Here is a 13,733-nt window from a genome sequence, read left to right on the forward strand (position 1 = left end):
CTTGTCTGTGTTTACAGTTCACAGATAAGGGAAGTATTCCATTGGTCAGGAGCGATCGTGAGGGGCAGGCCATGAATCGGTGGCCTCCCCCTCAGGCCGGATCGCTCCTGAACCGAAGCTGACCGCCTCAGGCTCCGGGGGCGGGGGGGGGGGGATGGCGTGATCGCGCCCCCGCCCGGTAATGTATATATACGTTACTCTGCCTGCCCGTGCCAATCTGCCGACGTATATCGTTGTGAGGTGGTCAGCAAGTGGTTAATGTGAGTACTTAAGTGTGTTTCCTTAGGCACCTCATTATTCATTATTGCACAGTAGTAATTCTACTTGGTGTCAGAGCGCCCTCTATATCCAATTCACATATACCCAAAGTAGCATACTTACCTTAGTTAGGGGCAGTAGCTGTTTTTATATATTATTTACTTTTTGTAGTCTACATCAATTTTACCAATATAGATAGGCATGAAGTACATATATATTTTTCACTTTTTATTCTCTAGGGTGTCTGGAAAAAAATATAATGTTTGGAGCTTCTAAGTAATTTTCTAGCAAAAAAAAAATGATTTCAACTTGTAAACACCAAGTCTGAAAAATAGGCCCGGTCCTTAACTAGTTAATGAATCTTAATGTTGATGGATGAAAAACTGACATCAATGAAAAGGGATATAAATGGACATCCGTTTACTTCCACTCCCGTCAATGTCCGTTTTATGGAATGGATTAAAACCCTATTTTTCTTCCGTTAAGAAAGTGGATGGAACAAAAAATGAATGTAAATGGACAAACGGTCCGTTTTTACATGAAAAAATGGCTCTGGGACTCACGTGGTTAAGGACTCGAGCTGGCGGGATGTAAAAAATGGATGACAAACTGATGAAAAACTGATGTAAACTTCATCTGTTATTTTCTTTGAAAAAATGTGACTGAACTGATGAAACGGTCTGCATGTGTAAAAGGGGCCTAAGTAGCAGTGATGAAATGTACAGTTTTACTAACACATGCCGATGTTGGAAAACTGCGTCCAAGTGTTAGGATTAGTTTTACCTTTGTCATGAAGGGGTAAAGAATTTGATATGAAAATGCTCTTGCTCAGAGTACAGACTTGCTTGTTTTGTCATACCTGTAATCTCTGATCTGTCATCTCTCCCTCAAGCGCTCCGGTGATTACTCTCTCCTACATGCCTCGTGCCACCTCTGACGCCTTCCCCTGTGGAGGATTGTTGGTGGGGAACCTAAAAGGAGTGTGTTTTTGGGAGATGAAGGATGCCAAGTACAATGCACATGTACTGCCCCTGGATTCCGGTGGATGTACTGACATCCAGACAGAGAGCAACACGAGGCAATGCCTGGTCACTTACCGGCCAGGTGAGTACATGGCTGTTTCAAATGTAGCACCCAGATGACCTTTCTATCTAAATCTGGTGCACTTTACCAATTTGTAAACTAGCTGTTGGTTTGCAGCTTTTAACTAATGCATATGAATTTCCAAATGACACTCTGTGACCTGGAATTGTGTTGTTTCTTCTTTCCTTATTGTACTGCTTGTGAAAGTGCATGTAAACCAATTAGAACTGCCTACTGCATATTATTGTTAAATAAGGTCCTAACAATAACTGTATATAAATTGCATAATTTCACTAAGCTATGATACTTTTTTTTGTTCAGATTTTTGTTTTGCTAAGTGTCTCCCATTAGGGAGATTTCCTTTCACTTTCTGACCCATAGCCAAACAGGAAGTGAAAGAAACTCCCTCTAAAAAACTCCCTGAGGGAATCTCAGGGTGTCACCAGAAGTAGCGTCCCCATGGGAAGATTTCCCTTCTATTACTGTTCTGTTCTGTTTTGTGTCAACCCAAAATTTAAGATTTTCTTTCACTTGCTGATAACGGTAAGCAGGACAAATGGAGAGAGTGAATTTCCTAATGGGGGCAAAGACAGCAATAAAAGCTGACGCAATCTAATCCCTCTCCACTAAATCCAAAACAAATAAAATAAAATCAAATAAAAGTTTTGCCTGTAGTTGCACTTTAAATTTACCAAATGTAATTGTACCAAAACCATGCACTACATTTCAAGACAATCAAACAGGACTTTGTACTTCTTGTTGGTAGACCTAAAGTAGGTAGTACAATCAGATTGTAGAGTGTGTGGCTTGTTTTAGGAAAGGAGAGTAAATTGACCAAGTATGATTGGAAAAAGGAGAGCTTTTGTTTTTTAATTTTTATCCTCTGTGACTTGTACATGCTCTATTGACAGATCATACCCGTAACTACGTGCTCTGTGTGATGACGAAACTCACCAAAAACAGCCTGCCAGATTCTGCAGATAAGTACAAATGTTCCTGTTGCCAAGTACAGACCTTCAAGGGGGGGACCACCTGTAGACTTCTGACCAAGAACGCCATATTCCAGAATCCAGACCTTGGCTGCGATATACTGGTGTGTATTGGAGACGAATCCACCAACTCTGCCATGGTAAGAAATGTGCAACCCTTCTAGCTACATGCAACTTTACTATATATAGGAAACCTCATAGGTGACCCGTGATATCACCAAAGTGCCACAGTTTAGATCTACATTTAGAATATGTAACACTAGAGAAGATTGTCAGATATTGTGAACTTGTTGCAAGTGTAGGTGGAGGCTGTGCATGTGTTGCAGGTGTAAGAGGTTGGAGACGTGTTAAAAGAGACTGCTAATAGGGATGCACCAATACCAATACCAATACCAATTTTCTTTATCTTACATCACGGGACACAGAGCAGCCATTATAACTAACTGGGTTATACGCCACTTATAGGTGAATGAACACTGGCAAACCAAAAAAGAAAGACAGGAAGTCCTCCCATATATAACCCCTCCTACACAGGAAGTACCTCAGTTTTTTCACCAGTGTCTTGTAAAGGTGATGGTCATGGTCTGGAGAAGCTCTCCATGAGCTAGCTAAGAAGATAGTCCTGGAACAGATCCTGAAGGATTTAAAGGACTATATAATCGGATCCATCCAAATAGTGATACACTAAAATGGATGATACCCGAACCTCGTTCATGCAAGAGGATTACGAGGAATTGCCTTTAATGTGACCCTTTGGGGACTGGACCCTGGGAAATCCAGACCCTTGGTAAGATTGAAAGACTCCTAAGGAGATCCGGCAGGGTGCTTTACAGTTCCAGGGGAGTGGCCCCATATTAAGGGGACCCGATCCTTAAAGGTCCAAGGGACAGAGACCCGCCGTGATGGGAGAAGATTGGAATCTTGCTTTTTAGCAGAATCCTGCTGCGGGACTGGTAAGTGTTTTAAAGATTTTTTGCACTTGTTAAAAACCGTACGATGTACTTACAGTCTCTTACCTGTGGGGGTTTTTTGTTGCCAGGTGCCATAATTGTTTTTTCCACCAGGAGCAGTGGTGCTGTGGATGGCGGCACTGCTCTGTGGAACTGCCAGCAGAGCTGTTTCAAGCAGAGGGTGGACAGTTCTCCAGGTCCTCCCGCCTCCGTGCACTAGTCCCTATGTCGGCGCCTTCGGTGGCCCCCTCCTGCCGCTGTTTATGTGGTCAGGGGACCCGCATGGGCGTGTGCACGAGAATGGCGCGAAAGTGCGCGGACGACGAACGCACACGTGGGATGAACGCGCACAGGAAGCTACGAGTGTGCACGTGGGACAAACATGCGCAGGACGCTATGAGTGTGCACGTGGGACAAACGCGCGCAGGATGCTATGTGCATGTACATGGAGCGTGCACGCTGGACATGCGCAATAGTGGCGGAAGCAGCTATATTAGGAGCCAGTTCAGCCTAAGCTTCTGTAAGCAGGCTGATGGGGACACAGTAGCGGCGTCTGCTGGGCACGTGAGTCACTGTGGGTGGATGGACCAAGGCACTACAGGTCCTGTAAGAGCTGGGTACTGCAAAGGCTGATATAGTGTTATGCAGAGCGGTGAAGTACAGAAAGGTGGGTTTTTCGTTACTACAAGTTTGTCTCAGGCATGTCTTCCCGGAGGAGGAGTGGGGGAGGCACAGCAGGAAAGGGTGCAAATGCACCGCCATATGTATTAGAGGATGCTAGTCTTACATCTGCTGTGTTTAACTCTCCTGAAAGACCTGGGGCAACTGGCCAGTCTGAGCCATTACGGTTGTCAGGCATTGTAGCAACCACCAATGCTTCTGTCTCAACCTACGTTTCTACCAGTCAAGAAGAGGAGCAGACGACCTTTCTTTAAGGGGTCTAGTGCTTCAGTACCCAGTACTTATAATTTCAGGCAGTGTCGACGGCCTCAGCTTTTCTGCCCCTGGCCACAAGGCCAGGGGCAGAAAAAACCTTGGTTCCAGAGACCCCCTAAAAAGGTCAGTCCCAAGCCTTCCTTATAAAGGGGCGCCCCCACTCATACGAGTGGGGGGAGGCTATTCGAAATTTTCAAGCGCCTGGGAAGAAGTGATCCGCGACAGGTGGGTTATTTCTTCCGTGTCTCAGGGGTACAAAATAGAATTCCGGGGGCTTCCCCCCTCTCGATTCTTAAGGTCCAAAGTCCCCACAGACCCAGTAAGGAAGAGGTCTTTTCTTCAGGCAATAAATCCACTAAAGTCACAAGGAGTGATTTCAGAAATTCCAAGCATCAAAAGATTTGAGAGGTTTTACTCAAATCTTTTTATAATCCCAAAGTCAAATGGGGATGTAAGGCCTATTCTGGACCTCAAGGCTCTGAATCCATTTCTGATCATTCGTTCGTTCCGAATGGAAACAATTCATTCAGTGGTAGCTTCCTTACACAGAAAGGAATTCTTGGCGTCCATAGACATCAAGAGCAAAATATTACAGCGCACACATGCAAAAAAGACATTTACCTCCAGCAGGGCTAGTTTAAAACACCTAGACAATCTGTTTGTTCATAGACATCAAGGACGCGTAACTACACGTGCCAATATACAGGTCCCATCAAAGATTTCTGTGGGCGATCAACATTTTCAGTTTGTAGCACTGCCCTTCGGGTTAGCCACGGCGCCTCAGGTGTTCACAAAGATATTAGCTCCGGTATTGGCAGTTCTCAGGGGATATCAGTGGCAGGATACCTGGACGATCTACTTTTGTTAGATCAAACGATTCCAGACCTGTAGCTTGGGAGGTTAAATTCTTGGAGCGCCTGGGTCGGGTTCTGAATTGGTCAAAATCGGCCCTGCAGCTGGTTCAGCAACTAGAGTATCTAGGACTAATACTAGACAAAGTCAAAGCAAAGGTATATTTGCCACCAGAGAAGGTCAGAAGCATGAAAAACCTTGTCCAGGTCAAAAAGAGGAAAAGCTATCCCTCCATTCGCCTATGTATGAAGCTACTGGGAAAGATAGTATCTTCATTCGAAGCAGTCCCTTATGCACAGTTCCACTCCAGTCCCGTCCATAACAACATTCTGTCTGTCCGGAACAAGACGGTCCAGGCCCTGGACTGGCACGTCTCTTTGGTTGAAGGCGCGTCAGAGTCTCAGTTGGTGGATAACCAAGAATCTGGTAAAAGGAAAATGCTTTTTGCCTGTGGTCTGGAGGGTGGTAACGACAGATGCCAGTTTTTCTGGATGGGGGGCATTCCTGGAGGAGTGCAGGGATATCCTGTGAGGGTCCAGTCGGACAGTGCCATGGCTGTGGCATACATCAATCACCAGGGAGGTACCAGGAGTCAGACAGCCCAGAAGAAAGTGGATCGCATTCCGACCTGGGCAGAAAAAATTGTTCCATTCCTATCAGCGGTGTGTTCCTTCCTGTTCCATTCCTATCAGCGGTGTTTATTCTGGGAGTAGAGAATTGGCAGGAAGACTTTTTGAGTCGCCAGCAGATGTTACCAGGGGAATGGTCCATAAATTCCTGAGATTTTTGCATCAATCTGCCGCCGATGGGGACCTTTTGGCATCCAGGTTCAACAGGAAGCTAGACAGCTTTGTGTCCAGAAACTTTCATTAGGGGCAGATGCTCTGATAATCCGGTGGGATCAGTTTTCCCTGCGATCCGGCTGTTACCAAGACTACTATGCAGGATCCGGGTGGAGAGAAGACTGGTAATCCTAGTGGCTCCGGCCTGGCCCAGAAGGACTTGGTATGCACAGATTGTAAGACTAGTGGTGAGAGAATCCTGGGTTCTTCCGCTCCATCCGGATCTGCTCTCACAGGGTCCAATATTCCACCCTGCTTTACGGTCTCTAGGTTTAACGGTTTGGCTGTTGAAACCAGGATCTTAAAGGACCGAGGTATTTCTGGCTCAGTATTGTCTACCATGTTGAATGCTAGAAAGCCAGTTTCTAGAAATATCTACTATAGAGTCTGGAGATCCTATATTGCCTGGTGTGAGGCCAGGAGCTGGCACCCCCGAAGGTATGTCATCAGGAGAGTTTTGGCTTTTCTGCAAAAAGGGGTAGATATGAATCTGGCCTTAAGCACAATTAAGGGTCAAATTTAGGGTCGCGTCTTAGTACGAACTTTCCTACTGGGGATGATTTGGGTGCTTCCGCCAGTCAGGCCACCTCTGTGTCCTTGGGATTTAAATTTAGTCCTGGTAGGCAGCCTTTTGAGCCTATCCGGCAGATTCCTCTGGTCCTCCTGACAAGAAAGTTAGTTTTCTTGGTGGCAGCGACATCGGCCAGGAGGGTGTCAGAGTTGGCAGCTTTGTCTTGTAAAGAACCTTATCTGATCTTACACCAGGATAGGGCGGTTTTGTGACCGAAACCAGAATTTTTACCCAAGGTAGTGTCCAGTTTTCATCTGAATCAGGATATTATCCTACCTTCCTTTTTTCAAATCCACAGTCTGCAGAGAAAAGATTATTTAGTTCTCTTGACGTAGTACGGGATATCAGAATCTATCCAAGAATGACGGCTCAGATGCGGAAGACTGATGTCTTGTTTATATTACCAGAAGGTCCCAAGAGGGGACAGGCAGCATCTAAGTCAACTATTATACACCTTCCAAATGGTCCCAATAGAGATCCCCCCTATATTTTTTGCTAAACTGCAGTCTTTAATTTTAAGATTTATATGGGCTCGTAGGCACCCTAGGGTAGCATACGACACTTTGTCGAAGGATAAAAAATTGGGAGGGTTAGGTGCACCGGATTTCAAAAAGTATTATCAGTCGGCTGTTATCTCCAGGATAATTGACTGGCTACACAGTAAACAGGAGAAAAGTTGGGTGAATATTGAAGCAACACTGAGTGGGGTGGATATAGAAAAATTAATATGGATTCCACCACAATATAGGGATTTGGGAAATAGAGTTAATTTTTTGACTAAGAACACTTTTAGAATCTGGGATAGGGTAGGCAAGAGCTGCCATTGGGAATTCAATTCACCATTATTATCACTATTAAACACGGATTATTTTTTACCTGGGAAGGAGGAATACCTATATTTCACAAGATGGGCAAAAAAAGATGTAATACAACTACAAGATGTGATGAAAGGAAATAGATTGTACACTTACACTGAAATCACACAGGCCTGGGGGAACAAACCACTAGACAAGTGGAGGTACGCCCAGTTACAGCACTTTACACGTTCACTGCCACAACCACTAAGAGGAAAAGACCAGTTAAGGGATATTGAAAAACTGTTAAATACCCCCACGTGTGTGAAAGGAAGTATTTCAAAATTATATAGCGTCCTAAGGGGGGAAGCTAGTAAAGGATTCCCCACTTTTTTGGAAAAGTGGGAACAGAAAATAGGAGGCTTAGAAGGTGAAGCACATAGAAGTAAGATTTTAAAGATGGTTCATTTAACGGCAAGAGACTCCCGGACACATGAAATGGCCTACAAAGCGATAGCAAGATGGCATAGGACGCCCCGGAAGGTACATGAATATGATGCTGAGACCCCCCCAACTTGCTGGAGAGGATGTGGAAAAATTGGCACTCTTGCCCATCTATGGTGGGAGTGCTCTAAAATCCAGAAATATTGGGGAGAAGTCCTGAGCAAAATACAACAGATAACGGGGGAGCAGGTTAATAAAAATCCTTGGACGTGTCTGTTCCATGACACGGAAAGAGAGATCTCCCAATACACCAAGTCCCATTCCTCTTAAATGCGGCTAAAGCACTGATCCCGTGTCACTGGAAAGGGGTAGAAGCCCCAAGGATGAAGGACTGGATAATAAGGGTAGAATGGGTTAGAGGAATGGAAGAAGCAAAACACTCGATGGAAGGCCGGCGAGATAAATACACTAAGACGTGGGCAAGATGGCATGAGTATAGGAACACAGAAAGGTACATGACATCTATAGATGCTTGAGGACCGTGGGGGGGAGAGGGAGGGGAAGGATGGGGAGTTTTTTTTTTTTTTGTTTTTTTTTTTCGGGGGGGGTGGGGGGAGGGGGAGAGAAAAATAAAAATAGATAAGTAAATATTGGTATTTTTAGTGGATAAAAGGGAAAGGGAAAATCGATTAAAAGTTTTTGTATTAAAGAGATTACAATTTTCCTTAATCCACAATGATGCGAAAAAGAGAGGGGGCGCAGTGTAAATGACGCAGCTGACTTAAAATCTCTCTAAAAGTTTGCTGATGTGGAAAAGAAAAAAAAAAAAAAAAAAAGCATCTAAGTCAACTATTTCTCAATGGATCTCCCAGGTGATTGTTCAGGCGTATGGATTAAAGGACAAAGTTTCGCCTTTCCAAGTAAGGGCACACTCTACCAGAAGAATGAGGGCTTCATGGGCAGTTCATCTTCAAGCTTCGATGACTCAGATTTGCAAGGCTGCTACGTCTTCGGTGCATACATTCACTAGATTTTATCAAGTTCTTTGGTCATAATGAGTTCCCTCCCCTCAAAAAGCACTACTTGGGGACATCCCAGTTAGTTATTATTGCTGCTCTGTGTCCCGTGATGTACAATAAAGAAAATAGGATTTTTTCTACAGCTTACCTGTAAAATCCTTTTCTTGGAGTACATCATGGGACACAGAGATCCCTCCCCTCTTATCTGGGAAGTCTATTGCTTGCTACAAAACTGAGGTACTTCCTGTGTAGGAGGGGTTATATAGGGGAGAACTTCCTGTCTTTCTTTTTTTGGTTTGCCAGTGCCCATTCACCTATAGGTGGCGTATAACCCAGTTAGTTATTATGGCTGCTCTGTGTCCCGTGATGTACTCCAAGAAAAGGATTTTACAGGTAAGCTGTAGAAAAAATCCTATTTTTTAAGGCCATGTAAAAGTACAGATTATTTTTCTCAAGTATTCGTTGATACCAGTTACTCTATTTTTAGTGTTGTGACAGTTTTTTTTTTTAGGGCTCGTTCAGTTCACCCCATATATACATGCATGAAAACTGATAGGAAAACTGCACAGGTTTCATTTGCAGAGACATCAGTTTCACATTAGTTTCCATGTGCATTTCAGTGAGTTTTTTTTACAGCCTGTTCACATATGTGTGGTCCGGTCACAGTGCGATTTGAAAAAGAGTCCTGTGCAATTTCAGTCCAGTTCAAGTGCAGTTTCTAATCTCATACAGTTAGCACTGGAATCGCACCTGAACCGCTGAACAAAATCACACCGGACTGGACTTTGAAGTCGCACTGCAAACCAACCCACAAGGTTTTAGTATCGGCACATTTTCACAAGTATAAGTACTCATGCAAATATTTAGTATCGGCATTGATACCAGTATTGGTGCAACACTAAGGGCTCGTTTACACTTGCTTCAAAACATGGCTTCGGACACGCTTTTTTAAAGCTCTCTGAGTCAAACCTCCTGCAACAAATTAAAATGGTTAGCTTACAATCCTGTTTATACCTTGCGTTTGCTTTGCTTCGCCTCAAAAATTATACCCCATGTCTCTTTAATGGTGCTTCAAAGCATATTTAAAATGTCTTCAAAGCCTCTATAGAAGTCTTTGACAAAGCTCGGTTGAAGCACCTAAAGCTTTTGAGAGGCTTTTATTCAGTTTTAGCTTCGTTTTGTTTTGGAGAAACTGCAGGTATGAGATATCCACACACACACAGGGCATCTGCTAAGCTTCAAAAAAGCACCACCGAAGCATCATCGAAGCACCACCGAATCATAGCAGAAGCATCAAAAACACATATAAAAAGCATGTTGAAGTGGTAGGCACTTTAATGTGTGTTGAAGTCGAAGCAAGTGTAAATGAGCCCTAACTGCTAGAAATTACTGCCATTACATCATTTTATAGATCAACGCCCCCACATTTGTGCCTCCTCATGGGAATACCTGTAGCTGTTCTTGTAGTTCACATACAGTGCAATAGTGAGCACTTTCTCCACCACTTTATTAGAGGAAACGCACAGGTGTTCAAGGCTTTCATGAAGTCACACGATGCAGAGCCATAGTCAGGAACCCTTCTCTTCCTGTATGCAAAAGGAAGAGGTACCACTTAGGGTGAACTTTAAACTCCACCTCCTCCTGCAGGTGCCAAGACTACAGGGGACCCATCCTCGTCCCAAATGCATAAACTGAAAGAAGCTGCACCACTGCCAAATCCTTATTTTCTTTTTCAATACACTTTATCATATAGGGAACCATGCATTACAAATAACACAGTTCAGTAGACCCTGCTCCAGTGTGTTCACCCAAGGAGAAACTTAATCTTGAAGGTCCGAAATTAAGCCCCTCCATGTTAAAGGAGCAGGGTTTGGTGGATGGCATTTGTTTGCAATGCACAGTTCCCTATGGAATAACGTTTGATGAAGAGAAGGATTAGACAGTGGTGCTGCTTCGTTTGCTTTGGATTTAAGCACTTCTTTTTATGCTGTTCAGGTGATGTGATGCTCAAGTGTGAGTAGGACCTTTGACAGCAAACACACTGACTGTTGTGGTGTGAGGGCCATAGGTTAGGCACCAGGGGTCAATGCTGTAAAGTTGGATTAAGCAGACTGTGGGCTCTGAATGACCGGTGAGCTGTGAGCTGGGATTTGATAAGGTAGTTCATTTTACAAGTGGGGAAAGGTGATCTGTACCAATGGTTCTCCGTGTGATATGAAGCTGCTATTTTCATTGTACAAGCCCCAGATTCATAAAACATCGAAATGCCTACCAATCCCTGCATTTGTCTCTTCTTCATTCCAGCTCTGGCATGCCAAGAGTGGCAGTCTTATTCAGAAACTACCAGCTGACCAACCGGTGTTGGACATCTGCCCTATGAAGGTGAACCAGACCAACCTGCTGGCCACCCTGACAGAAAAGAAGGTGAAAATCTACAGATGGGAGTGACTGACAGACGGACAGATTCACCATGGTGCCCTATGTCCACAATAAGCTGCATTCACTAATGTGACTGGAATAAACATTTTTTAGTATTTTTGAGTTCCTATAGAGAACCTGCAGTGTGGGAAGATTATTATTTTTCATCATTTTATTTCTGTTTAGTAGATGGAAACCGTTTAAGGACAACCACCGGGGAGGACGGGCCGAACACCTCATGTGGGCTCTGTGGACATCTGTGTTCATCTCATCGTATGAGGGATCTGTCTATGAGGAGATTTCCTCTCACGCCTGCTTTCGTCTCTAGGACAGGAAGTGTAGCGAAATCTCCCCAGTGGCACACAGATATAAAATAAACCCTGACAGGGACGTTGACCCTCCCCCTGCCTCATACAAAACAATTCAAACTTTATTCTTCACAAACACGTTTCTTCTGTGATATTGTATGGCGTCTCTCTGAGGTGAACCCAGACAGACCGTAATGGTGGATGAGGGCAGTGGCCGGCAGCTGTGATGATTTAGCCGGGTCGATGTGGTGATGCGCACGCTCCAGTTTTCCCCAGGCCCACCATGACTGCTTCTCTCCAAGATGGCAGCTAGAGGACATGTACGGCTCCTGTGTTGCCTGCTGGCGGGCCTGACTGCTGTTCTGGGGGGGCCCAAGCGGGGGACCCCCATAATGCCACCTCTGCTGCCCACACATCTCCAGCCCGCAGACTGCCCCGCCTCTGCCTGATTGAGGGGGAGGCCTGCTGGGAGAGCATCAGCTACCTGTGCCCAAAGAGCACCTGGACCAACAACTTGGCTTTTCTGGAGTGCCTGTAGGATGTCTGGGAGGTGAGACATTCCATAATATCTGTATAATACGATGCATACCCCTAGTATACAATACATCCTATATACTATACATCTCATAAGGCCTCGTTCAAACCATACATACATAAAAACTAATGGAAAAACCATGCAGATTTCATTTGCAGAGACAGACTTTAAATCAGTTACTTCTTCCTCATCTGTGCCACCATCTGTTCTGCCATTCTTTGCTCCTCATCTTTGCCACCATTCTGTCCTACACCATCAGTGCCCAACAACATTCCCCCTTGCACTAGACATACCTGGCAGTGTTATCCCAGCCAAGATCCGATTTGTGGGAAAGTAGGTTAGAGTATAGACACAGACCACCGCTCCACTGTTCCTCCCATTTTCTGTCACACGGGTCATGCAGAGTGGGGCTGTCCATTTTGTCTGTGTTGCAGTGTCGAGCTGTGAGGAAAAATGCAGACACGCTGAATAATCACACCTGCGTTTTGACGTGAACAAGACACATAGAAAACATTCGTTTTTGTGTGTCCTGCAGAGTCCTACAGGTCTCTGCAGATGGTGGGAGAAAGCCCTTAGTCGTGCATCTAAATCTCCCTTGCCTCTGAAGCCTAATCCGCGTTAGGATTGCGCACCAGAGGCTACTGACAGGGCGGTGAGGAAGCGATGCAATGCTTTCTCGCCACCTGTTTTAACCCCATTTTTTACAACAAACATGTTTTTATGATCAGCCGAGTCGGAGAGATGAAAGCCCCACATCACATAGTATTGTACATGGTAATATACTGTATCTATAGATCATAATATACCCTGAATAATACAACCTATATACTAAATTATATCATATAGTATACAACCTACATAAGGCAATAAGTCCCATAATATACAACCTATGTACTCTGATACAAATATGGTGAAATACCTCCAGGCTCCCCATAGGTGTGTGAAGCGGTAATGTTGTCACATCGCTCTCTGCGTTTGATGGAACGCTCCTCTTCTCTTCACCTTACAGTCAGTGTGGGGAGACTGGTCCCTGGGCAAATAATGATCAGGCAGATACAGCCGTACCCCTGGACAGGAAATGATGACCCTGTGGCCTGGAGATAGGATATGGCTCCATGTGTCACAATTGGTGGAATACACATCAGCATGAGTACATCAATGAACCATACACAGAGATAGCTTTTAACCCTTTCACTGCCAGAGCCCTTTTTTTTGCACAGGTTTAAAAAAAACATTTTAGGCCTGAGGACTACATAGAACCTCCAAACGACATCTATTTTGTGAGAGCAGAGATCTTGGAGAATAAAATTGTGGTAGTTTCAATTTTTTATATTACACAGTATTAACTTTATATAATAGTTTATCAAGGGCAAACTTTCAGTAAAAAATTACACAATCTTTAGAAAGATATAAATAAATACCCAACGTGTCAAACCCTAAAGTTGCATGCTTTCGTGAAACAATTACATTTTGGTACCCTACATTTTCCATAGGCAATGCTATAAACACCCCCCCCCCCACAGGTCATCAATGTAGAGCCAACTGGGAATTACTATTTTCACTCAGTTCTCTCTCTCTCTCTTTTTAAGTATAAAATATTGTGGATAAATAAAAATAGGATATTATTTAGACAGACAGGGAAAAAATGAACCATAGTGTAGTAGTGTATTGTATAAATAAATTGTGTATGTTAAACGTGAATGTGAAAGATGTATAAAAAAATATTTTTTGAAT

General features: G+C 44.1%; 1 protein-coding gene across 2 annotated transcripts in view; it reads left to right on the forward strand.

Moving 5' to 3' along the window:
- The window catches only part of LOC141132632 (E3 ubiquitin-protein ligase rfwd3.S-like), an 86,142-nt gene extending 72,409 nt beyond the window's left edge, over positions 1–13,733 (forward strand). For both annotated transcript variants that reach the window (XM_073621242.1, XM_073621243.1), the window contains 3 exons: positions 1,151–1,362; positions 2,253–2,470; positions 11,043–13,733. In XM_073621242.1, the coding sequence (XP_073477343.1) occupies positions 1,151–1,362; positions 2,253–2,470; positions 11,043–11,186 (574 nt within the window). In that variant the 3' untranslated portion in view covers positions 11,187–13,733. The remainder of the gene's footprint in view (positions 1–1,150; positions 1,363–2,252; positions 2,471–11,042) is intronic.

The sequence above is a fragment of the Aquarana catesbeiana genome, linkage group LG03 (genome assembly GCF_042186555.1).
Source record: "Aquarana catesbeiana isolate 2022-GZ linkage group LG03, ASM4218655v1, whole genome shotgun sequence".
NCBI lineage: Eukaryota > Metazoa > Chordata > Amphibia > Anura > Ranidae > Aquarana > Aquarana catesbeiana.